The 27,804-nt window shown below is 39.6% G+C and overlaps 1 protein-coding gene across 7 annotated transcripts in view; it reads right to left on the bottom strand.

Annotated features, from left to right (window-relative positions):
• rerea (arginine-glutamic acid dipeptide (RE) repeats a) overlaps nucleotides 1-27,804 on the bottom strand; it is a 685,623-nt gene that overhangs the window by 434,276 nt on the left and 223,543 nt on the right. For 5 of the 7 annotated variants that reach the window (XM_048561799.2, XM_048561803.2, XM_048561801.2 and 2 more), the window contains exon 4: nucleotides 25,731-25,796. The exons of the other annotated variants lie outside the window; for them this stretch is intronic. In XM_048561799.2, the coding sequence (XP_048417756.1) occupies nucleotides 25,731-25,796 (66 nt within the window). The remainder of the gene's footprint in view (nucleotides 1-25,730; nucleotides 25,797-27,804) is intronic. 7 annotated transcript variants of the gene reach the window in all.

Raw genomic sequence — 27,804 nt, 5'->3', positions numbered from 1 at the left:
TTTTAAATATTTAATCAATGTAGGGGCATCACTTGAGCTCATTCCCTTATTTTGCACTGCCACTGGTATTGCTCGCAAGTAGAGTAGAGACACACAAAGTACATATTAAATGCTGCATTATCTTACGTGCAGGTTGCATCAGAAATCATTTATTATTGTCCTCTTTCTCAACTAAAAAATATTAAGTTGGCATCATCTCAATGCTATCACAGCCCTAAAACCTGCCTTCACATGAAGTCAAATAGAATTAGAATTAGGTTTTATTGTCACATGTACTCGAGTACATGAAAAATTCACAATGTCACTATTCACAGGGCCATCTTAAGCGCAAGGTATCTAAGTGCAAAACCATGGGTAAACAGGAGAAAAAAAAGAGATAAATTACATGTTTAACACCACAGTTCTTGTCGATATAAATTAGTAAATAAGAAATAATGAGTTCCAAATTATAGCCTGTTTTTTAGCCAGGGGCCTGCAGTGGATGGTAGTAAAAATCTAAACAAGTCACACAAAAGAACAAGTTAAACTGCTGTGTTCATCCAGCCTCACATTTTATTATCTTGGAGTCTCCAGCATCTGCAGTTCCCATTATCTCAGTTAAACAACAGTACCTTCTTAACCAGAAATGCTTCAGAATTTCTTTCACAGTGCATGATCACTATTCTTCAGTTTTCTTTGTATCAACCAAAAGGTGGCCCTGCATCCAACGTGTCTGTTTTTTCCCTCCCATCCCCCTTCAATTTTCCCACTCATAGGTCTGATTAGATATTTGGACATGGCACAGGAAGAGACATTTTTCATGTGGTGCAGTTTCAGCCATAAAGGAAAAAGGGGCAAGTGGGGCAGGAGATATCCACAGCTGAGCTCAATTCAATCACTTACTACCATGTACATTCATACATTTTCCAACAAAGCAATTAGATGGTGATCAGAAGCAAAACTCCAGCTCAAATGTTCCTCTTCTCGTCCTCAGGCCAACAGTAGAAAATCTTATAGCCACATTTGCTTTGATAAGCTACCTTATTACAAATGAAGGATTTCTTAAAATCAAATCTAGAATTCATGATGGAACAGAATCACAAAACAAAGCTGCCTTTAGAGTCACACAGCTTGGAAACAGATCCTTCAGTCCAACTAGCTCACGCCCGCCATGGGCAAAAACTAAACTAATCCCACCAGTCTGCATTTGGCCCATATCCCCGCAAACCTTTCCTATCCATGTATTTATCCAAATGTCTTTTAAACATTGTAACTGTACCTGCATCCTCCACGTCCTCTGCAGTTCATTCCATACACGAACCACTGTGTAAAAAGATGTCCTTTCTAAATCTTTCTCCTCACACCTTAAAAATATGCCCAAATTTTAAACTCCCCCTACCTTACGGGAATAAAACCTTATGTCTCCCCCTCATGATTTTATACACTCCAAAAGATCACCATCAACCTCCAAAATTTCAGTGAAAAAGTCCCAGCCTATCCAGCTTATTTTGAGAGCTCAAACCTTCCATTCCCGACAACATCCTGGTTTAATAATATCCTTCCTAAAACAACTTAATTTACTGAACAATTTACTTCTCAGCTGCATGCAACAGACCAGACACTGAACATACAAGCAAGTGATTGTAAAACTGAAAATATTGTCCAGCAGTAGATGTAATTCTGTAACTGAATAATATTTGCTAAATAGTTCAGATTGTGGTAAGAATTACACTGACAACCAATTTAAAATTAGTTAGACTTGCAGTATGTGACACAAAGGAGAGCCAGCAAAACTGCAGTCAATGGAAGTAAGAGGGGAAACGCTGTGCTGGTTGGAATCATACATGGTACATAAGATGATTGTACCTGTTGGAGGTCAGCCATCTCAACACCAGGACATCTCTGCAGGATTCCTCAGGGTAGTGTCCTAAGCCCAACCATCTTCAGTTATTTCATCAATGACTTTCCTCCATCTTTAAGTCAGAAGTGAAGATGTTTGCCAACGATTGTGCAATATTAAGCATCATTCGCGACTCCTCAGGTTTTGAAACTGGCCATACCCAACTGCATCAAGACCTAGGCAATATCCAGCCTTGGGCTGACAAGTGGCAAAATATACTCACTCTACACAAATGCCAGACAATGAACATCTCCATTCTGAAAAAATCTAAGCACCACCCTTTGATGCAGTGGCATGGTGGCTCGGTGGTTAACACTGCTGCCCCACAGCGCCAAGGACCTGGGTTCAATTCCACCCTCGGGTGACTGTCTGTGTGGAGTTTGCACATTCTCCCCATGTCTGCGTAGTTCTCTTCAGAGATGCTCTGGCTTCCTCCCAGAGTCCAAAGATGTGCAGGCTAGGTGAATTGATCATGCTAAATTTCCCGCAGTGTTCAAGAATGTGTAGGTTAGGTGGGTCATAGAGGGATGGGTCTGGGTGGGATGCCCCGAGGGTCGGTGTGGACTTGTTGGGCTGAAGGGGCCGTTTCTACACTGTAGGGAAATGCCTCTCTGTCTCCATCTCTGGTAACTACCTCAAAACTGATATCTATTTCAAGCCCACCAACTCCCACAGCTACCTAGATTACACTCCCTCTCACCCACCTTCCTGCAAGAACGCGATCCCCTACTCCCAATTCCTCCACCGCATCTGCTCCCAAGGTGAGGCATTCCGCTCTCAAACATCCCAGGTGTCCTTGTATTTCAAGGACCACAATTTCCCCTCTTCAGTAGTCAAAAACACTATCAACTAAATCTCTTGCATTTCTCGCACCTTTGCCTTCCCACCCCCTTCCCCCAATTAAAACAAAGACAGAATTACTTCCCCTTGTCCTCACGTATCATCCCATTAACCTTTGGATTCAACGCATCATTCTCTGCCACTTCCACCACATGCAATCTGACCCCACTATGAAGGAATATATTTCCCTCCTCACCCTTGCCTGCCTTCCAGAGGGACTGCTCTCTCCATGATTCCCTTGTCCACTCCACACTAGCACCACGACCCCCGGCACTTTCCCCTGCAACTGCAGGAAGTGCTATACCTGCCCCTACACCTCCCCCCTCACTCCCATCCCTGGCCCCAAGAAGACCTTCCACATCAGACAGAAGTCCACCTGCACATCCGCTAATGTGGTCTACTGTATCCTCTGTTCCCAATGTGGCCTCCTCTACATCAGTGAGACCAAGTGGAGGCTCAGAGACCACTTTGTGGAACACTTATGCTCAGTTCAGGACAAACGACAATGCTTCCCAGTTGTGAGCCACTTCAACTCCCCCCTCCCATGCCCTAGATAACATGCCCATCCTGGGCCTCCTCCAGTATCACAACTACGCCATCCGGAAACTGGAGGAGCTGCACCTCATATTCCACCTTGTAAGTTCAAAACCCAATGGTTTCAATGTGGACTTTACTAGCTTCAAACTCTCCCCATCCCCATCCTAAAACCCTCCAACTTCCTTGACCTGTCCATCTTCTCTCCCACCTATCCATTCCTCCCACCTCACTGACCAATCCCCACCACTACCTACCTGCTATCACCATCCCACCTATCTTCCCCAGCCCAAACTCCCCCACCCTCTATTTATCCGAAAGCCTCCTTGCCCCTCCATTTCTGAAGAAAGGTCTTGACCCAAAATGTCACTTGCTTCTCTGCTTCTGCCTGGCCTGCTGTGTTCCTCCACCTCTGAGGTGTGCTACCAACACAGTGTGCTGTGTTATCTCAGGCTCCAGCAACAGTATCAGATTAACCTGAAGATTAATATGGTCAATTTCTATATCCTACCTAAACCCACACAAAAAATAGAACAGCCAGACAAGAAAGCTTAACTGCAGCATATTGTAGGGTTAAAACCCATTTTCATTTACGCTCAGCTATCACATAAGTTTACATGCAACTGTTTAGGGTTTCTCCCATGATCAAGTACTTCTCCCCCCACCCCACCCCCCGGTCGGGAAGGCTGCCTGGAAAGTTGTCGGCCTGAAAATTCCAATGTCCTCAATATTAGTTAGACTGGACCAAAATCAGTTCTCTTCACTTTCCCACTAGTGTTCCTCAAAGATACTAATAGAAACAGCCACCAGGGAGAAAATATTTACTTTGCTAGGTATACACAACATACGAGTGTAACCCTACAGAATTAGATCTTCCTTGGCTAAGTCAAATCAATTATTCAGTGGAGATTGAACAGTTTGAATTATGCAACTACAACAAATATGAGATAAAATTCACAGCTTTCAGTTGGCTAATTGAGCGCTCCCTGGTGCTGCCTGCCTGTTATAAATACATATCACAGCACAACACAAAGATACCACCAGGCTCAGTGAGACTGCACTAACTCTTTCGAAGAGCTATAAAAATTTATCTTTAGCTTTAATAAGGGGCTGAATTCAAAAGTATATCCTGAAAGATAAATGATCTTGCAATTTTTAATCTGAGCCACAAGCAAATTGGCAATGATTAAATATAATTGGAGAGTTAAGTGCACGATTCAAAGATCAGTGTGGAAGAAACTGGTTTTAATCTATGGGACACTGGTACCAGTACTGGGAAAATTAGTAGCTGAACTGCTGGAACAGTCTTCATTTGAACTGTCCTGGGACCAATGTTCTGACAAGTCACATATCTCAGGCACTAAAGAAATGTTTAAACTCAATAGCAGGGGTGCAAGGGTTCAACTTTGGGATGAGATATTAAAGTGAATACAAAAGAAAAGGCAAGGCAGGTGGGTAGCAATAAGGAAAATTACGATCAGAGCTTGGCAGGAAAGGACAATGTGCACAAACATAACAGTGTATCCACAGATATGGAAAGAAGATGCAAGAGTAATAAAAAGAACAGTACCAAAGGTTATAAATCTAAATGTACATCGCACAAACCATTTGTAACAAAAAAGATGAATTGAAAGTACAAATAGAAATAAATATGAATAACCTAATGCCATTGCAGAAAGATGACAAAGACGGAATACTTAAGTGTTCCTCAAAGATACTAATAGAAACAGCCACCAGGGAGAAAATATTTACTTTGCTAGGTATACACAACATACGAGTGTAACCCTACAGAATTAGATCTTCCTTGGCTAAGTCAAATCAAACTTACAGTAATAGGCTATTTAACTCGTAAACAGCAACTGTTTCAAAGTAGGAACATCCACGAAGCACACCCTTAGCAAAGGCAAATTCAGTAAAACATGGGGTGTTTCTCTAATCCAGGAGAAAAGAATACCAAGAGAAAATTCTGGCAGAGGGAGAGAGAACTCCAGCTTTTTGTTGTGGCAGAAAGAGATGTATAACAGCTTCCACAGTCAACTTCAATTATCCCAACAATTGAATGCTAAATTAAAACCCTAGTTCTATGAGAGCATGACTCCATCCATTCAAGTTGCTTCTATTGTCCTTGCTGGATTGTCACTTGCTGGATCGAAAGATATTTAGTGAGGATAGGAAGCAAGGAAATAGTGGAGATGCAGCTCTGTTATATAAAGGATAACTGATACTATGGAAACCAAGATGTAGAATCAGTTTGGGTAGAGAAATAGCAACAGTAAGAAGTTGCTTGTGGAAATAATACATCAGCCCCCTAACATGGTGTATTTATGGGACAGTTTATTACAGCAGCATGTTCTAAAATCAACTTGGAAGCAAGCTATATTAAATTTGGTAATGTGAAATGACAAAATTAATTAATGGCATCATACTGAGGCACTACTAGTCATAATATAATGAAAAATCGCATTAGCTTTGAGACACAATAGTGGATCTAAATCTAGTGTTTTATATTTTAAGAAGGGCGTTATAGAGCATGAAAGCAGAGCTGGCTAAAATTAACTGGAAAATTAGGTTACAGGATGGGTCAGCAGAGATGCAATGGCAAATATTTAAGATAATTTTTCAGAATACCCAAATGTACAGTATTCCAATTTTTTTTTAAAAAATCAAAGGAAGAGTGCTTACCCATTACGAACTAAATTAGTAAAACATTTAATGAAATTGAGAAAGCCCAGTGGTAAATCAGAAGATTAGGAAGAATATAAACAAGATTAATGAGGAGGGAAAAATCAGCTTACAGAAGTAGGCTAGCTAGCAATGTAAAAAGATAGTAACAATTCCTACAGATGCATAAAATGAAAAGGGGACTTGAGCACTGGTGTGCCAGAGAGTGAGTCCTTTCTTTAAAATTCATTCATCAGAGTCGGCACCTCTGGCTGCCCATTCCTAATTGCTGGAAAAGGTAACAATGAGTTGCTTTCTTGAATCTCTGCAATCCTTAAGGGTTTCAGAACATCCATAATTCCATTAAGGACACATTTCCAAGGTTTCGATCCAGCAAGTGACAATCCAGCAAGAACAATAGAAGCAACTTGAATGGATGGAGTCATGCTCTCATAGAACTAGGGTTTTAATTTAGCATTCAATTGTTGGGATAATTGAAGTTGACTGTGGAAGCTGTTATACATCTCTTTCTGCCACAACAAAAAGCTGGAGTTCTCTCTCCCTCTGCCAGAATTTTCTCTTGGTATTCTTTTCTCCTGGATTAGAGAAACACCCCATGTTTTACTGAATTTGCCTTTGCTAAGGGTGTGCTTCGTGGATGTTCCTACTTTGAAACAGTTGCTGTTTACGAGTTAAATAGCCTATTACTGTAAGTTTTCCAATAGAGTTCAAGTTACATCAATTCTTTTCTGTTCATATTTTAACGAGGTACAAGAATTTAAAAAGTGTTCTGTTTAAAGTCAAGTCATGAGACCAATCTAATTACATCTGAAACAAAACACGTTACACTTGCCTTTAAATAAGATAAAAGTTAGCAATGGGCCATCTGCTTTGAATGGAGTTTGGTCTGGTCCACAAAACAAGGCAGGAAAAGGAGGAGAACTTTAGAGTTTAGAAGGAGAAAGGTGGTTAGAGTAAGCAGTGCAAATGTATTCAAAATTTATTTCAGACTACAAACACCTAGCTGAGCCAGAAAGCAACTTCTCGCATCATAGGGCTCTAAGAGAGAAATTTACTTTTTATAAATGATGCAAAGATACCAGTACATAAAGTGACAACCCAATTTTGTTTAAAAAAATCTACACCAAAATTCACATACATAGTTGTAATTTAATAAAATATTGGTCCAAGATATTTTTTAAAAGTTATAGGGTTTGCAAAGGATATTAACATTAAAGTGAGTTAACATGTCGCCTGATAAAAACCTTTTATAAATAAATGTACAATTCTAATACAGATCATAAATATTCAATTGGGCAAAGTATTTGGAACAATTTTTAGCCTATAACATTGATTGAATAAACTAGAAAATTACAATAAGGATGCAATTTATCTACCGTCAACAAGGGTTGATGCCAAATTTGAAAATAGAATGCTTTGATTTTCAAGCTCCTTTACTGCATCTGTGACCTGTGTGATAATACATGCAAAACTGATTTAGAACATGTGCATTAGAGAAGGCAGCAATCCTCTCAAGTGCGTGTAGCAAACATCTCGCACACCCCAAATAACTGCCAGTCATCGTTATCCTTGCATTCAACATGATATCAAGAAACTGAAATGATAAAACCTTCAACATCAAAATGTGTCCACTTCATCTCACAACACCTTGTTCAATTTTATAGGTTTTTTTAAAAAATGTGCAACGTTGTAAAAAATGCTTCTGAGCTGCCCATAAAGCAGATTTAATCAAAAAGCTGCCCAGAATGTAGCAAAAAGACTGATTATCGTTTGTAGATGCATTATTTAACTCCATACATTTTTAATAGTTTTGAAATTGGCCTAGGCAGGCCAACAAAAACAGAATCCTGCAACATTAATACACAAGCCAGTAACTCCTGAATTATTACAGGACTAAAACTGCCAGGTACTGCATTTCTAAAATGGGTCATAAATGTAAGATCAATATTGTACAGTAAATGGGACTTTTCATCATGAAATGGCTTGTGCACTTTGCTCATTCCTATTTATGAGGAGCATAATGTATTGAGTAAACGTGTCTGCAGTAATCCTTACTGGCACCACAAAAGCAATTTTTAAAAAATATTAAGGCTATTTCCATGATAAGTCTGCTGCTAACATAGTGTACTTCATTTCCATTTCTCCTGTACTGGACAACACAATAAAACACATCCTTTAAACAGGTTAGTCTTATCTAAAGGCTGCACTATCGACAAGATATTAGCAAATAGCAACATGCCTCGATTGCTTATCTCCTTGCACAAGCATAGCTACAAAATGCCTGGCTTCATTGAGCGAGGTAATGGAAAACAGGAAATGAGAAGGCTTCCTTAAGCCGCAGATAATCGATCACTACATTCAGTGATGTGTGAGTTGAGCTGTGCTAAGCTGCTTGGGGTATGAAATACATCTGCTTCACTTGACCAAATAACAGGGTCCAACCATCCAGCTATCTCTGGTCATCTTTACCCAGAAGCTCCAAGGTTGTCTTGGCGTATTCTCAACAATTCCACATTTGGACATGAATTATTCTTTGCATCAGTTTATGCTGTCTGCTGAATGCTAATGGAGTGGGAATAATTTCAAAACGATGAATCTAATTATCTAGTTTCAAATCTTGTATTTGCAGATCTAAGCAATGGAGGTGGAGCGGGGGGGGGGGGGGAAGAGTCTCTTTAAATTTAGCAAATAAAATGTGCCTAGGATATTAAGCAGTCAATTATATATATAAAAAAATGTTTAAAGGAAATCAAAGTGGTTCTTCACTGATGGCCAAAGGTCATTGCTTGGCCTCCCTCATTTAATCAATGTGTGGTATCTTTCTGCTCTATTTCACATCCATTTCCTTTGAATTCCATTAACGTCTGTCTATGCACAGTGCCTTGTTTTGCAAAATGTCAAAGATGAGCTACTAAGCAATACATCTCTTACTAAATCACTACATGTTAAACTTAATGACATAGATATGCTCAGTTTTTACTGTATTATCAAAGCAGTGGTTTCAATGATTTCAACATATTAGCATTTTAACAGCTGCAATAAACAGTGTGCATATTAAATTTCATGAGCTCAATGTCAAACACAATCAGCAAACATGTTACCTAACAACTCATGGTATTACAAATACATTAAATTAATGATTAAATATGCATGGATAATTTATTTCTACAAAAAAGAGATATACAGAATAGTAGTATTTTGGAACATTAATATGCAGCTTAATTTTGTTTAAAAAATGCTGGAAAAGATTAACTCATTTTTAGTGCTCACATTATTAGCAACATTTAAGCAGGGCTATGCAGGGCAAAATATAACTTACATTCAATGATACATACCAACAGGAAATAGGAAGAATGAACATACTGGAATGAGATTAATTTATCAGTTTCTCAATAACAGTCTCAATTCATTTTAGTGATAGAACTGTGCATCAAAGTGAAGTTCAACTGGCCTTGCATTATATTATGCTACAATTCTAATCCACAGGTGTAATTTCATTGTCTGATGAATTTGCACAAAGTAATACAAGTCTAAGGTAAGATAATTAATTTTCCTTATTCAAAAGATAAAATTAACAGAGGCCTACTCCAAAATGAAGAATGCAATGAAATGTCAATGAATTACTGTTTTTAAAAAATGCATATATTAAGTCAAAAAGTATGATAAGAAAATTCGTAAAACTAATTGATGGATTGAGTGCTCAAAACAGAAAGGAACTTTGTGACAGTGAAATTAATTTTAATGAGCAAATAATTATTACAGGATTACTGCAATTTCTATCTACTTTTACTGAATAATCTGTATTTAGCTTTATCCCACAATTCCCACTTTTTTGGAACTGTTTTGGACTTCTCCATTCCATAAATTTTACCTAGCTGGAGATGTGCTCCCAAAATTTCTGCTCACGCCACTCACCAACTGTGCAAGCTGACTAACAATTTTTAACCATCACCTTCTGTGTCAGTTAGTACTTCGTCTCCCTTTAAAAATTCTTTGCACTGTAATTCTGAAATATGTGTATTTTAAGATCAGTAACTCATCATCTAGGCAATTAATCCTTACCACTCTGGGATGTAGCAGCCTTGCACTCAACATACTGCCATATCAGGTCATGCTGTGTTAAAATTACTTTGCAATCTGTATCACTGAAAGCATATATGCAAGTGTCACACTGGTTCAGTGCTAATATTGTTACTTCTATGTAATATGTTCAAATACCACTCTCAAGGGCTTGAGTGCACAAAACTTGGGCTGAGACTTATGTAATAAGGAGGTAAAACATAATCAGACATATCATTTTGTGGTTAAGTTTGTTACGGTGGATTTCAAAGATCCCAGAGCATTATTTAAAGGTCAGCAAGTGGTCCTGGTATCTCATTAGATATTATTCCTCAACTAACATTACAAACATTAATTCAGTCATTCTAGATAACAAAGTGTGAAGCTGGATGAGCACAGCAGACCAAGCAGCGTCTCAGGAGCACTAAAGCTGACGTTTTGGGCCTAGACCCTCAGTCATTCTGTTGTTTGCAATTTTTACACAACTCTTTCCTGCAATGTGGACCTTGCTGTCTAGATCAGCCCCCACCCCCCACCACCCCCACCCCCTCCCCAGCCAACTATAATTACCATGAAAGAAACAGTGGTGAGCTAACTCCTTGAACAGTAAAGCCTGCCTGGCCATTTCAGAAGGCAATTGAGTTGACCAAAGTGCTATGGTCTGGAGTCATATGTAGGCTTGACCAGGTGAGGACAGGAGATTTCCTCCCTGAAGGGCATAACTGAACCAGATGGTGATAGTTTCATACAGTATACAGAACATTGAACATACAAGAGTAAACAAAACGACAGACCCAGTGGTCCACCATATCTGTACCAACCATGATGCTATTAATCAAATTAGCAAATAATTCCAGGTGATTTTAGAATTATTTATGCACACAAGGTGTTTGCCATATTTGCAAAACTAGTTATTCCTTAATTCATGGTTTGGTATGTCCTGAAGACATAAGAAGGTGCAAGATCCTCATCACTTGCAATATTCAAACACTAATTTATGGAAGAACAGAATGCAAACAAACATAATGAACTTAAGAGTCAGCTTTATTTTGCCTCTAAAATTTAAGATACAATGTAGTGTCCATTCTTAAAATATAACTTTGCCCATAGTTAGGCACAATGATCAGGACCTTCTTCTTTAGTGGCAAAGTTGCTGAGGATATTGGAAGGTTGGGACAGTCAATGACCACAGGAAATGAAATTAACTGTTCAAGTTTACTGGTAAGCTATTGTAGGGGATCCACGCTATTCATTGTCCCAATATTCATTACTTTGAATGTATGTCTCTTTTTGTTTAAGAAGGGAATACATTATGGTGTCCAATCAGCTGTTTCGTACATACACTGTCATTTTGGTGTATTGCCAAAAAGTCAAACATTAATTCTTTATGGGAAATAAATCCCCATGTTTTGTTCTTTTGCTTGTTTTTGGATGTCCCTGAAATATCTGTCCTATGAATATTGAGGATCCCCAGAATTGCAAAAGCTACCTGGGCCAAGTAGACAGTTCCTGTGCTGGTGTAGGAATTGGGAATGCACGTGGGAATGAATATTCTAGCTTCCACTATCAATGAAACAATACCATCCTACACTTAATTCTCCTTTTCATTATTGAATTAGCCCTGGAATACAACAGTCTCCCTTCCCTTAGGAGGGGAGGACAATAGTCTAGTGGTATTATAATCAATTGTTGGGGGATAAAACCACATCTGGTTCACTTATGCCTTCAGGGAAGGAAATCTGCCATCCTTACCCAGTGTGGCCAACATGTGACTCCAGACCCACAGCAATGCAATTGATTCTAAATTGTCTCTGGGCAATTAGGAATGGGCAAATATGTTGTTCTAAGCAACAACATCCACTCTCGTGAATAAATGTTAAAAGATACAATTTCAAACTTCTTCTCAATTACCCTCTGAAATGGCTTAGCGAGCCATTCTGTTGTAACAACTGCTACCAAATTTCAATAAAACTGAAACCTGGCATTGGCCTAAGCACTGGAAATGATAATCGCAAAAATAGCCCTGTCAACCCCACGAAGTCTTGCTCACTAACCTCTGAGGGCTTGTGCCAAATTGGAAGAGTGATCTCACAGACTCGACAAATAACATTCTGACCAAGTCATGCTCATGGAATCATTTCCATGAGACAGTACCTAAGAAAGCACCATCATCCCTAAAACATATCCTGTCCCAGTGGCAGGACAGACCAAGCAGAAATAGCAGTGGTCCTCAAACTAAGAGTCCTCCATGGTGACTCCAGACACTCTGAAATCTTAAGGCATCCAGTCAATATGGGAAATATTCCTACTGATTATCACATACTGTCCTCCCTGAGCCAGTAATTCTGTGATCCTTCAAGTTGAAGAAAACTTTCAGAAAGCACTGAAAGTGGCAAGGATACAATACTCTGGGTGGGTTACTTCAATGGTCACAATCAAGTGTGGCTTGGCAGCAGCATGACTGATCAAGCTGTTCAGGCTTTAAAAAACATTGTTGCTCAACTGGTCTGCGGCAGGTGGTGAGGGAGCCACAAAATTGAGCAACATATTTGGCCTCATCCAGGTACATGTGCAGCCAGCAGATTGGTGTGGCCATGATAGTATCAGTAAGAGTGACCACCAGTAAGTCCTTATGGAGATGAAGTCCTGCCTTCACATTGATAATACACTTCACTGTGTCATCTGGCACTATTACCATGCTAAATGGGGCAGACCATGAACAGAACTAGCTACTCAAGACAGGGCATCCATGAGGCACTATGGAAATCAACAGAAGAAATATACTCTAAGTATATGACTTGATAGAGGTGGGTAGTTTGATCTTAGTAGGATAATAGGTTGGCACAACTTCATGGGCCTGTACTATCCTTTGTTCTAGCACAATCTGCAGCCTCAAACTCAGCATATCTCCCACTCTGTTATTACTATCGACCCAGGGGATCGACCCTAGTTCTTTGCAGTATCCATGAATGCATGCAAGGAGCCAACAGCACCAGGCATATCTAAAAATGAGGTACCTACCCAATGAACCTCCAAAAGAAACTAGTTGCATGCCATACAATGTAAGTAGCTAGTGATAGACAGATCATAACTAAGCTTGTAGCTCTGCCACATCCAGTCATGAATAGTGGTAAACAATTATCCCCCCATTCTCAAAACCAAGTACATCAGTGCAAAAAATACGCCTGAAGCATTCATAACAGTTTTCAGCCAGAACTATCAAGCAGATAGCCATCATACGGTCAGAAGTGATTATGTTCATTGAGTTTGCACAAATGTTCTTCATCATTCATGGCTCTTCAGATTCTAAAGCAGTCCACATCCAAACTCAACAACAGCTGGTCAATATCCCGACTTGTGCTGAAAAACGGCAAATAACATTTACTCCATAAAAATACCAAGTAATGACCATCTTTGAAATGATAGAACTAACGACCACCCTTTGACATGCAATGGCATGACCATTACTGAATCACCCACTATCAACACTTTGGGGGTTACCACTGACCAGAAACTGAACTGGACTCACTATATAAAGCGGCAACAAGATCAAGTAAAAGGTTAAGAATACTACAGCAAGTAACTTATTTCCAGGCTCTCCAAAGGCTATCCAACATCTAAAAAGGCATAATTCAGGTGTGTGATGGAATGCTCCCACTTGCCCAGATGAGTGCAGCTCCAACAACACTCAACACTCCGCATAATTCAGGACAAAGCAGCATGCTTGAATGGCATTGCAGACATAAATATTCAGTCACCTCACCACTGACACTCAGTATCAACCACATGAAATACATTGCTGTTCCTTCACAATGGCTGGATCAAAATCCTGGAATTCCCTCAGGGCACTGTTGGTCAACCTATAACATACTTATTTCAGCAGTTCAAGAAGGCAGCTAATCAACACCTTTTCAAGGGTAACCAGGGACAACAATAAATGCTGGTCTAGTCAGTGAGGCCCACATCCCATGAATGAATTGAAAAGCAGGAGGAGTGGCAGATAGTTTAATTTGAATAAATAGGAGGTAAGGGCAGGACTTACACAGTTAATGGTATGGCCCTAGGTAGTGCTGTCGAACAAAGAGATTTAATGATCAGGCACACAGCTCTTTGAAAGTGGTGTCACAGGTAGGTTCAGCGGTTCACATGGGTGCATGGTTCTGAGAGGCAGCAAAGTTCAATTCTACCGTCAGGCAACTGTCCATGTGGAGTCAGCACATTCTCCCTGTGTCTGTGTGGATTTCCATGGGTGCTCAGGTTTCCTTCCATAGTCCAAAGATGCGCAAATCAGGGGACTGGCCATGCTAAATTTCCCATAGCGTTCAGGTTAGGTGAATGATAGTAAGAGCTGCCAATGCTGGAGTCAGAGATAACACAGTGTGGAGTTGGAGGAAAACAGCAGGCAGGGAGCATCAGAGGAGCAGGAAAGCTGACATGTCATGTCAGGACCCTCCTGCAGAAAATGTTAGGTGAATTAGCCATAAGAAATGCAGGGTTACAGGAATGGGGGATAATGTCTGGGTAGGATGCTCTTCTGAGGGTTGGCGTGGACCTGCTGGGCCAAATGGTTTGTTTCCACACTGTAGGCATTAGAAAGATATCTAAAGATTCTAGGGTGAATAAGAAGGCATTAAAAGACACTTGCCTTCACTGCTCAGACTATTGAGTAAAGGAGTTGGGATATCATGTATCTACAGGACGTTGATGAGGCCAATTTTGGAGTTCTGGTTGCCCTGCGACAGGATGTTTCAGTTATAAGGAGAGGCTGGATAGGCTGGGACTTTTCCACTACAGCGGAAGAGGTAGAGGGGTGAATATATAGAGGTTTATAAAATCATGTAAGGCTTTCCCCTAGTGTGGGGGAGCTCAAAACAATGGCTTATACTTTTAAGGTCAGAAAAGAACGATTTAAAAGGAACCCGAGGGGCAGCCTTTCCTGCACATGGATTGGTTTGTGTGGAATGAACTGCCAAATGTAGTAGATGTAGGCATAGTTATAACATTTACAAGACATTTGGACAGGTACATGTAAAGGAAAGGTTTTAAAGGGACATGGCCAAACACAGACAAGTGGGACTAGTCTAGTTTGGAAAACCTGGTCGAGACAGACCTGTTGAACTGAAGGGTCTGTTTCTGTACGATTCTATAACTCTAGTCAAGTTTCCATTCTTCCTTACAAATGGAATCAGGTTTTCAGATCAGGAAAGCAATTTCATTTTAGCAAAGGACAGGTTAGTTTTGTGAAGTCTCAAAGCTGTGAGAATTTGTGGACATGTTTTCAAGCTGTTTCAACTGAAGACAGGTTTAGGCCATCAGATTTGGAAAGCAGTCTTAAAACTGTTTCAGTAGTTCAGGAAGAAAAACTGCAAACAGTCAGTTAAATAGAAATTAGAGAGCTAAGATAGGAGTGATATTTCTTTAGGATTAAATATCCAGAAAATACATCACGAGGAAAGTAGTTGTTGAAGCTATGTTTTTGCTATTTATGTTAAGATTGTTTCCTACATACATTCACTTACAGGGGTGTTTTTCTCCTAGAGTGAGATAAACTGATGCTCTTCTGTTAAAGAAAGTCAGTCTCTTGTTCAATGACGAACCACCACTGCAACCATCTGCAGAAGTCAAACTAATGATCTAATGAAGATAACAAAGTGTGGAGCTGGATGAACACAGCAGGCCAAGCAGCATCTCAGGAGCACAAAAGCTAACGTTTCGGGCCTAGACCCTTCATCAGAGAGGGGGATGGGGAGAGGGTTCTGGAATAAATAGCGAGGGGGGGGGGGGGGGGGGAGGCGGACCAAAGATGGAGAGAAAAGAAGATAGGTGGAGAGAGTATAGGTGGGGAGGTAGGGAGGGGATAGGATAGGTCAGTCCATGGAAGAGGGGCAGGTCAAGGAGGCGGGATGAGGTTAGTAGGTAGGAAATGGAGGTGCGGCTTGAGATGGGAGGAAGGGATGGGTGAGAGGAAGAACAGGTTAAGGAGGCAGGGACAGGCTGGGCTGGTTTTGGGATGCAGTGGGGGAAGGGGAGATTTTGAAGCTTGTGAAGTCCACATTGATACCATTGGGCTGCAGGGTTCCCAAGCGGAATATGAGTTGCTGTTCCTGCAACCTTCGGGTGGCATCATTGTGGCTCTGCAGGAGGCCCATGATGGACATGTCGTCTGAGGAATGGGAGGGGGAGTTAAAATGGTTCGTGACTGGGAGGTGCAGTTGTTTATTGTGAATCGAGCGGAGGTGTACTGCAAAGCGGTCCCCAAGCCTCCGTTTGGTTTCCCCAATGTAGAAGGCGGCACACCCGGTACAGTGGATACAGTATACCACATTGGCAGATGTGCAGGTGAACATCTGCTTAATATGCAAAGTCATCTTGGGGCCTGGGATGGGGGTGAGGGAGGTGGTGTGGGGGCCTCAATGATGCCACCCGAAGGTTGCAGGAACAGCAACTCATTTTCCGCTTGGGAACCCTGCAGCCCAATGGCATCAATGTGGACTTCACAAGCTTCAAAATCTCCCCTTCCCCCACTGCATCCCTAAACAAGCCCAGCTCACCCCCTCCCTCCACTGCATCCCAAAACCAGCACAGCCTGTCCCCGCCTCCCTAACCTGTTCTTCCTCTCACCCATCCCTTCCTCCCACCTCAAGCCGCATCTCCATTTCCCACCTACCAACCTCATCCCGCGTCCTTGACCTGTCCATCCTCCCCTGACTGACCAATCCCCTCCCCACCTATACTCTCCTCTCCACCTATCTTCATTTCTCTCCATCTTCGGTCCGCCTCCCCCTCTCTCCCTATTTATTCCAGAACCCTCTCCCCATCCCCCTCTCTGAAGGAGGGTCGAGGCCCTAAACGTCAGCTTTTGTGCTCCTGAGATGCTGCTTGGCCTGCGGTGCTCATCCAGCTTCACACTTTGTTGTCTTGGATTCTCTAGCATCTGCAGTTCCCATTATTTCTAATGATCTAACGAGCCAAGTTTCACTTTGGAATTGGACTTACTCAGTATGACAATTAGCTGGGATCATAACCCCTTAAATCAACCAGCTCAGAAGCATTATGACACACCTAAGTCAGATTGAACTTGAACCCAGGCCTGAGAGTTTCAACTATAGGAAGAGGCTGAGGTATGACCTTATAGAGGTTTATAAAATCATGAGGTGCCCGCATATGGCAAACAGCCACAATCTTTTCCCAGGATAGGGGAGTCTGAAACTAGAAGGCATAGGTTTAAGGCGAGGGGGGAAAGATTTAAAAGGGACGCAAGGTGCAATTTTTTTCCAGAGGGTGGCACGAGGAATACAATAAGCTGCTCGAAGAAGTGGTGAAGATCAGTACAATTACAACAGTTAAAAGGCATCTGAATGGGTACATGAATAGCAAAGTGTTCAAGAGGGACATGGGCCAACTACCCACAAATGGAACTAGATTAATTGGAAATAACTAGTTGGCACGGATGAGTAAGGCGAAAGGGTCTGTTTAATAAGTGAATTTAAATATCAGAAACTGCGGTGGCATGAGATACAATCTGGCTGTGATAAATTAGGGAATGCTTCTTAAAAGGACGACAGTGGACAGGCAACAGCAAAGATTTAAAGAGTGCACGAGGTCTGCAACAATTCTTCATTCTCCTCTGGCATGTAAATAAAACCGGAAATGTGGCTAACCAAGGCTAACAAGGGAAATTGGATCCAATGAAAGAACATAAAAGTTGGTCCAAAAATAAATTTGAGGATGAAGCAATTTAAATTTTAATAAACAAGGACAAAGAAAAATTAAGTAAGGGACAAACAGACTAGGAGAGTGGGGAATAGACAGACTGATTGTAAAAGCTTCTATAGGGATGTGAAAAGAAAAAGAATAGTTCAGATAAATATAGGTCCTTCATGCCCAAAAACAGGGCAAGTTATAATGGGGGAGTAGAGAGATGGCAGACCAGTTAAATACATATTTTAGTTCTGTCTTCAAAATTGTTGGAGAACACAGGCGAGTGGGAGGAACCGACGGAAATGAGTATTAGTTAGTAGGGAAATGGCGTTGAAGAACTTTATGCGATTAAAAGCTGATAACTTATGCACAGTTTTGATCCCCTTATTTGAAGTAAGACATAATGGCATTGGAGGCAGTTCAGAGGAGGTTTACCAGATTGATCCCAGAGATGATTGGTTTCTTGTACAAAGGAAGATTGAACAGTATAGGCCTGTACTCTCTGGAATTTAGCTGAATGAAGGGAGATCAAATTGAGGTTTTCAAGATGATAAACGGTATAGATAAAATTGATGAAGAGTGGAAGCTTCCTCTTGTAGGGCATTCGAGGATAGGAGTCATAGACTTAGGATAAGGGGTAGCAAATTTAAAACAGAGATGAAGAGAAAGTACATCTGCTAAAGGGTTGTGAATCTGTCAAATTCGTGACCCCGAAGAGCAGTGGATGCTGGGACAGTAAGCAAATTTAAAGAGTTAGATTTTTAACTGGTAATGGGCTGAAGGGTTATGGGGAGAGGGCAGGAAAATGGGGGTGAGCAGCAAATCAGCCATAATTAAATGGTGAAGATTGATTCTATGGGCCAAATGGCCTAATTCTGCCTTCATATCTTATGAATAAACGAATGTATAAATCTCAAGGGCACAATAATCCACATCCCAAGAGCATTAAAGGAGGTAACCCTAAAGATAGGGGTGCATTGGTGGTCAACTTTCAAGATTCTACAGGCTTTGGAACAGTTCTTATGGATTGGAGGGTAACTAATGTAAGGAGGTAGAGCAAAAACTGGGAATGAGAGACCAGTTGTGGAGAAGTGCAAAATTCCATTAAAATAAGATTTAACAGCAGAGCATCTGGAAAACAGAATGGACAGAGTCAGCATGGATTTACAAAAGGGAAGTCATGCTTGAAATGGGTGTGGTTTACTTGGACTTTCAAAAGGCTTTCATTAAGGTCCCCACATAAACTTGTAAAATTAAAGCACATGGTATTGGGGTAGTATGCTAACGTGAACGGAGAAATGGGTGGCAGCCGGTGACGAGAAGTACTGCTGAGATCAGTGTTTGGTCCCCAGCTGTTCACAACATACACATTATATTTAGTTCCCTCATCTAAATCATTAATCTCCAAATTTGCATATGATATAAGGCTGGGAGGGAGAATGAACTGTGATCCAGAGATGCTTCCGGCAAGTTGAATAAGCCAGCAACTGCATCGTCGATAAAGTATAATATCAATAAATGTTAGGTTACCTACTTTGGCAGCAAAAACAGGGAGGCAGACTATCAGAATGGTGGGGAGGTGCAATGAGACTTGCATGTCCTTGTACACCAGTCACTGAAAATAAGCATGCAAGTGCAGCAGACAATGAAGGCAAACGATATGTTGGGCTTCACAGAAAGACGACTCGAGTACAGGAGAAACAAAATGATACAAGACCTTTTCAAGGCCACATCTGCAGGACTATGTGCAGTTTTGGTCCCTTTATGCAAGGAAGGAGGTTCTGCTAACAAAGGGAACAAACAAAGTTTTATCAAACTAATTTCTGGGATGGCATTACAGACTGGAGATACTGGCTCGGTTAGGAATATATTGACCAGAATTTGGAAGAACGAGGGGGAAAACCACATAGAAACCTATAAAATTCTAACAGGACTAGACAGGGTAAGTGCAGGGAATCCAGAAACAGGGTTCACAGTTTAAGAATACAGGAAGGGCATTTATGACTGAACGTCATCTACAAAATACCTTGCAAGAACTGTGACAAACACTACATTGGACAAACAGGCAGAAAGCTAGCCACCGGGATACATGAACATCAACTAGCCACAAAAACGACATGACTCACTATCACTAGTATCCTTACATACAGATGAGGAAGGACACCACTTTGATTGGGACAACACATCCTAGGACAAGCCAAACAGAGACACGCACGAGAATTCCTAGAAGCATGGCATTCCAACCGGAACTCCATCAACGAACAAATTGGCTCCAAATCAATCTACCATCCTCTGAGGGGAAAAAAAACAGGAAATGGCATCACCAACCCAAGGAAACCTAAACAGATAAATAGAAAGCAGGACATAACACCAGCGCTTCATTGGAGGCTCACTGATGTTACCTAGAATGGTGACGAAACGTCTGAAAACTAACCTTCCAGCTCAGCAAGCAAACTCACATCCAGAAATTCAACCTGAGCTACAAATCTTCTCAAAACTCGATATTTCTGACCGAGTTGAGGAGAAATGTCTTAACCCAGAAAGACTGGAGTCTGTGAAATTCTCTACCACAGGAAGCAGATAAGATCAAAACTTTGAATGATATAGTTCTTAGTCCTAAAGGGATCAAAGGAGAGTATGGACAGAAGGCAGGTACAGGGCAATGAGTTGGATAATCAGCCATAATCAAACTGAATAGCATGGCAGGCTTGAAGGGCCGAATGCCTTGCTCCTGCTCTATTTTCTATGTTTTCAGATCATGTCAGCTGTCTTCTCTACTCTAATGAAAAAAACTGAGGTGCTCTACTTTCTCTGCTAACTAAAAACATATGCCCTGGTACCATCTTTGTGCAGAGGTTGTTCATGAGATTAGCAGTCTCGATATCCTTCCTAACGTGGGGCGCACAAACTGAATATTACAACTTCAGTGCTGTCTAACCAATGATTACACTATATTATAAACACCAAATCTCCATGTTAAATAAATATATCATCCCTCTCAAAGATGTATCTTTATGAATCTAACTATCTTTATGCTGTTATATACAATAAAAGTTTAGTACTTGTTTACTGCGTAAAGTTCAACAGTGTTTAATTTAGGAAATTACGCAATTTGTAAAATGACAGTTATGAAAAGGCCTCCAATACAACAGCCTTGCATAATTGGATGCCATCAGAAAGTGCAACACTATCAAATTTAGAAAGCTGCTAGTCAAAGTTGATTAAAATAATGAAATCTAAAAATGATATTTGACAGTTCCTTATATGCTACTCCGAAGTTGTAACATTATAGCCAGTTTCTGATTACATGCTGTAAACTGCTAGAGTTGTTTAAACAATTATGTGAAATAAGAGATTGCATTGCAGCTTTAAAAAGAATCATAGCCATCTGTTACTTATATATGTGCTGTATTCCTTGTGCATCTTCTTTCATTCAAGCATACATGTTCTGCTCCTGCCAGAGTGTTTTTATCATTTAGGAACCACTGTGAAGTTCATGCAACTAAAATTCAAAGCTCCTTTTAATATCACAGATATTTATTGTTGAAGCTTAACACACGTGTCAATCTGTAATTGTTATCAACAGAATATGACATTTCCAACAGAACTAGAGAGAAGATTAAAATGGCTCGTGTAGGTTGTGAAAGAAGGACTTAAAACTGCCAAATGATCCAGAAATATAGAATGGTTTCCCTTCCCTTCTACTAGCATTATGAGCTAGCAGAGGTTAGGGCAATATCCAATAAATAAAAGTATCCTTACACATTGAGAGTTTTATGCTTGTCAATCTGCTGTACGAGGATTCCTGTTATCTATCTAACTGGTTTTCCAGATTTCCTGTCTTATATTCAAGGAAGGCTTCCTCCCTTGAATATCTACTTGAAAATATACAATGGTTAGAATCAAAATTCAGGTAAGTATTTTCAATATTTCCTGGGTTAAACTAGATCCTATCCTTGAACAAACACACCAATTAATGTCAGCACCACTAGTGTGCGAATGATACTTCTCCAATTACATTTTCCATATGGTTTTTTTCCCCCCAATGTCTGGTGCTGTATTTTCTCTTCTATTTGAATGGACCTAGTTTATGTTGTCTATCACTAGTGATCTTTTCCTTCCTGTTGATCTTCACCCTTCAATGCTTCTTTCTGCTCCTTGATCTCTGCACCTAAAGGGCTCACACTAAGCTTTATTCTTAATGTCATGGTCTTGAATCATCTGTCACCCATTCTTTTTCCCCTGGCAAATTTCAATGTGAACTTCATCAATGTGGCATCAAGGGAGTCAGATGAGGGTCACTGAAAATACTGCAATTTCACTCATCTGACTCACCATTCCTTACGGTCCTTTTAAAGAATTTGGTAGAGAAATTCAAATTCAAACAGCTTATGTTACCAACTAAGGTGATTGTCACTGCAAGGTGCTCAGCATCTTATTTTAATCTACAAGAACCATAACCCATAACGTAAAGCCCCATGTCATGATTTTCATAATGCTAAAAATCTCTCAGATTACCAAATCAACAGATCCTAACATATATAAGGGACAGCCAAAACATTGAAAGATATTGTTAATCTTTCAATCTTTTGCAAATATAATCAATGTTAGCAACATTTTCACAAGATCAATTTTTGTTCTATTATCAGTTACAATGTCAGCATCATGGCAAATGAGCAGCAAGGCGAAATATCAGAAGCATATACTCCTGCACAACAAAGAACAGTCTCAGCCCTCTCAAGGTGACGTTTATTTTTATGTCAACCCAATGATCACTGTTAAGAGATGCTTTGTATATCAAATCCAGAATTTCATTTTAAATTTCCCAACAGATTCAAAATTTGTCACATACATCATGAGTCCAATGATATCCACTACAGAATTTCTTTGCTTGTGTGCTGGTTTCTGAAAACATCATTTAGAATAAGTCTTTTTTTGAAAAGATGATCACAGCTAACAACGCTATTAAAATATAAATATGGATTACGTGCCTTAAGCAGTTCATGATAAATAATTCTCGGCTATACCAGCTACCACGTATTATCCTTGTACAATAGTTCAGCAAAGGGACAAACTTGCATCTCTAATATACATGACCTCCACGCATTATGACGGTAATTTGAACAAACTAACCAGAGCAACTGTTACAAATGAAAGCAATAGGAAGTGCATCCTTGTACTTTAGTTCTCCACAGTTCTCATATGTATATGATATAAATAACATATATTGCAATATCCTTTCAAACATCATCTGCAGTGTCTGAAATACTTCATTTTAAAATAATACATTAATTTAGATACTGCTCGTGTACTACATAATTAACTCCATTTACATTCTTAGTGCCCACAGGCTTAAATATGTCAACCATTCCACAAGTAAAATTGCTTTTTGAAATGCTGCACCATGAGATGCATTGCAAATGATATTCTTGTTTCACAACGAGGTTTTATTTTTAAACCATAAAGGAGTTATTTTTGTATAAACAGCCAGACCCTAATGTTATTACATAAAAAGGAAGTTGAGTTCAATTGCCCAAGGGTCAGTCATCATTCCAATATCCACACATCTGGGTGATTGGAAGGGCCTGCTATTTTCTGCCCATGTAAGCTTTTATTTTGCTTTTTATGCTACATCGTTTTTATGGATGATTAAAATGACAAAATTAGTAATCACATGGACATTTCACTGGTTTTATGGTGCAGCAGCAATTTAAACTAGATAAACATTTCAATGATAAATTAACTCAGAAGCCTCAAAGTGCAAAAATGAATCTTAAGAGATCTGACTCAAAGTGTTTCTTGAAATCACATTGTTACATGTCAAGAATACAATTATTTTAAAAGGTTAGCACTGTAGGTTGCGCATTTACATTAATTTCACTTCAGCGAGAAAGAAAGGCAAACTGTTCATCTAACCACAGATTGCCAGAAACACAGAAACCACTAAGATAGAAAGATGAGCCCTCGCACAAACCGCAAAAACTTGACATATCACACCAAACACAGAAAATAACCCAAATGGAAATAAATTATTGCTAAGCCAAAGAATAGGTTACAAGGAGGAGGAATAAAAGGCCTGACCTAAGTAATCAGTTATATTATAAGGTCCTAAAGGGCAAGATGGGGAAGAGCGTCAGAAGGGAATTTCAAGGTATAAATCCAAGGCTACTGGAGGCATGGTCGCGATTTGTGAACAAAAAGTCAGAGTCAGCAGAGCTTAAAGGTGTAATGTAGCACTGAAGGTGGTTACATGACAGAAATAAGCAAAGGTATGAACAGTTTTGAATGCAAGGAAGAGAAATCTAAACTGTAGATAATGGAAGCCAACATATATTAGCAAAGATCACAGGACTCAGAACATTAACTTTGTTTTTCCCTGTATAGAATCTGAGAGACCTGCTGTTTTCCTCCAGCACACTGCGTTTTAGATTTCCATCACTGCAGTTCTGTGCATTGTATACATTAGCAAGATTAGAGGGTGATTGTTGAGCAGGATATGCTATGAGTAGCCATAATTTTAGGTATGTTTCCTTCTTTTAAAGAGGGGTTGCACAGGGGGCACAAAAAGAGAGAGAAAAGTTGAATTGGTGCAGACAAAGACATGAGAATTTTCAGTGGCAGATAGTCTGAAACAGAGCTGAAGCAGACCATTAAGGGGTGAAATTAGGTGATGGTGTGTTGAAGAGGATGTGGGGCTAGAAATGTGGATCAGAGTCAAATAATGTGCATTTGATGCAACGAATCCACCCACCAACAGTTTAGGTCTTTGCAGACATTAACAGGATAAAACTGTGACTCATCGAAGATTAGACGTCAGATAGATGGTTGCGAGATACTGATGGGATTTTTTTCAGCATACCTGCTGAAGTTGATTCAGTGTATATGCATGATATCACCGAAGGACAGCATGCCAACAATAAAAGAGAAGAAAGCCAAATGTAGATCCTGGAAGACTTGAGATAAACATGCTGGTGTAGGAAGAAAAGCTATTGCTGGATATAATTTCTCTTTGATTAAATAACAGATTGGCATCAAGAAAGTGGATAGAAATGGCACTGGAAGAGGATAGTTGAAACAAACCATATCAAAGGCTGCAGAAAGTATAATGGAGATACAAGATGTAACACTTGGAATGAAGACAGCAATTCAGCTCTTTGTTTTGCCATTTCTGGTCTCTTCAATATCCCCTAGCCTCTCTGTCTTTCCAATGGCAAAACTGCTTGCACAGGTAAATTTGAAATTTGTTTCTGAATCTCATCTTTCCACTAGTTTTCTTTCCTCCATGATCATCCTTAAAACTTAATTCTTCCAATTACTTTTCCCAAAATCCCTGTCTCTGTACCAATTTCTGCCTTGTTAGATTCACAACCAGGGAGTATTCCAATAACAAAGTGAGTATATAGTAATTGTGTACTCGCTATATAAATTTGAGGAGATCTCAACTAGCACAGCAAGCAACCATAAACGACTCTAGTGAAAAGATGATAAAAGAACAATAATGAGACATCATCATGTAGGAACTGACAGGCAAGGGACTTCGACATTAATTTCTTCTAATGGACAGAATCCTGAAAATTGATCTAGTACTATTCGTTGCAATGCATTAATAAACAGTATTCTACAAAACATGACATTAGCAACAAGAGAAAAACTACTTTTAACAACAGATTTAAAAATTAAAACTTTTTCAATACATATTTAGTGGCATGTATGGAACCCTATCACCACATGTGACAGTCTCAAATCCAGCCAATCTAAGAGAGTACCCACCCCCTCCCTACTTTGGGTCACAAGGATCAGCAGGGTACTGCTACAGATTAACTGACTAAACTGGACAGTCTTTCTGCAATGGCACAGTTCCTGCGACGTATCAAACCAGAATTACTCAACCAGTTAAGGATCCATTTACAGTGTTATCTGGAACAGAGTGAGCAGAATCCCAAACCCAATAGCAGTTCTATACTTCCAAATTGTACCAACCAGGCTAGCTAATCAGTTACAAATGAGCATCCTGGGGTACTACATGAGATCTTACTGGTTCAGGTAGTAGATTACGAAGTCTTCCATGGGCATTAGACGACTGACGAGCACAGATTTCAGCCTAAACATAAAAAGAACATCTTGATGTAAAAGTTTGTATATCAAAGTAAAATGCTGCAGATGTTGGAAATCTGAAATAAAAACATAAAATGGTGGAAATACTCAGCAAGTTAGGTAGTATCTGAGGAAAAAGGAACCAAGTTAATATGACAGATTGAAAATCTTTCAATTCTTTTCAAAACAGTCAATGGCTATTAACAATAAAAAGTTAGGGCATTTCTCACCTCACCACTGTTGCCTGGCCAGTTAAGCATTTCCCATACTTTCTGCATTTGCCAACCTGAGGTCAGTTGGTAGCTGAGTAGCTCAGGCTCTCATAGGAGTCAGAAAGTCATTTGTACTTAAATGGCCATAAACAAATTGTGTTCATTTCAGGACTTCAGTGCAAGAAGTAAAACTGACGCTCCAGTGCAATATTAAGGGAATGCTGCACTGTAAAAGTGCCATATCTGGAGGAGACATTAAACTGAGGCCCTTTACTGTCAGATGGGCAGAAAAGAGACCACAGCAATTTATTTTGAAAAAAAGTGGAAGTCATTGTCAGTGTTCTGGCCAATATTCAACCAAAATCAGTTTATGATCAGGCCTTGGTGACATTGTTGTTTATGTTTTCCATTGATGCAGAAAAAGTAGCTAGTTTCCTACAACAGTGATTACAATCCAAAAATGCTTTATTGATTGTAAAACATTTTGGGATCCCATGTGTACACAGCAGGCACAATTTAAATGTCAGCACGTTTCTTTTCCATATGACATTTATTTTGCTGATAGAGAACGATCTTCAAGAACATAATTTGTTTATGGCCATTTAAGTACAAAACACAGTCAAAAATTTAGCTTCAACAAAAAAATAACCCTTAGCTTCTTTTTAAAACTTAATATTAGAAAGAAGCTTCTACAAATGCCCAAATGATAATCTGCCCCACTATTATGGCATTATAAATACTTAGTACCATTAATTTGTTCAGATTGCTATGCAAGCTATCACCCAAGTCAAATTAGAATTTGTATCTTGAAGATATATGAAGCACATAGCTTATCTGAATTTTTTTTTAGTACATGCATATTAAATTTAAAATGTCTTCCTTTATCAATGATGGTTGTATACATTTAACTTTATTAAGTGAATCTGTGTTTTGGCTGGAATGTTTAATGATTTTCTTAAAGCATTTGTCTCTCACATCCAAAAACGGATTGTTTTCTCAACATTCAATTACACAAGTTTAATTATTGGTTTACACAGCCCTTTTGCAGCTTTTCATGGCTAGTATTCCCACGCACAGCATTTTATTTGTTTTTGTGCACTTTTCTACGAGGTTTTCATTTACTTCCCAAAAAAAAAGAGTCTATTAACAGAGGTAGTTCAAAATATAAACATTAGCCATTATTTAGCCTGTGAGCTTATTACACTTGACGACAGTGAGCAAAACATTTATTTCAAACGTAGTAAACACCATGTGCGTACCGATGGGCTAAAAATCAGAACATATAGATAGCACATGGTAATAAAGGAAATGGTATAGACACAGGCTGAAAATTCACTTGCATAGTGTTGTAGCACGGTGGAAATTTTTTTATGATGTAAAAAGCCAAAATACACAAAAAGAAAAATCATACTTGTCAATTGCTTGACATGTAAGCAGCAAAGAAAATAATTTTCCATAACACACAATAGTTAGTTTTGAAAAGTATATTAACAGATAAGCAAATGAGCAAGATGGAAGCATGTACACAAGGAGCATTACTGGTCGTAATTATAAATCACAAATTCACCTATTTCTTTGTTTGGGATCTTTGAACTAAGTAAATAACTAAATAATAAACTCAACAGGTTGAGATTTTGCCAAACTTTGAGGCAATGGAAGAATATGAAATGAAATTGATGGAATTCCTTGAGATTTGAATGGAGGCTTAATATAGGAAATGCCAGTGTAGTTGAATGGAGCAAAAGGACATTCTGGAGGGACGAATAGGTCCTTTACAAAGCATATTTTTTCTGTTATTGTCAC

This window comes from Stegostoma tigrinum, chromosome 28, assembly GCF_030684315.1.
Source record: "Stegostoma tigrinum isolate sSteTig4 chromosome 28, sSteTig4.hap1, whole genome shotgun sequence".
Lineage (NCBI taxonomy): Eukaryota > Metazoa > Chordata > Chondrichthyes > Orectolobiformes > Stegostomatidae > Stegostoma > Stegostoma tigrinum.
This window is presented reverse-complemented; position numbering and strand designations above follow the sequence as displayed.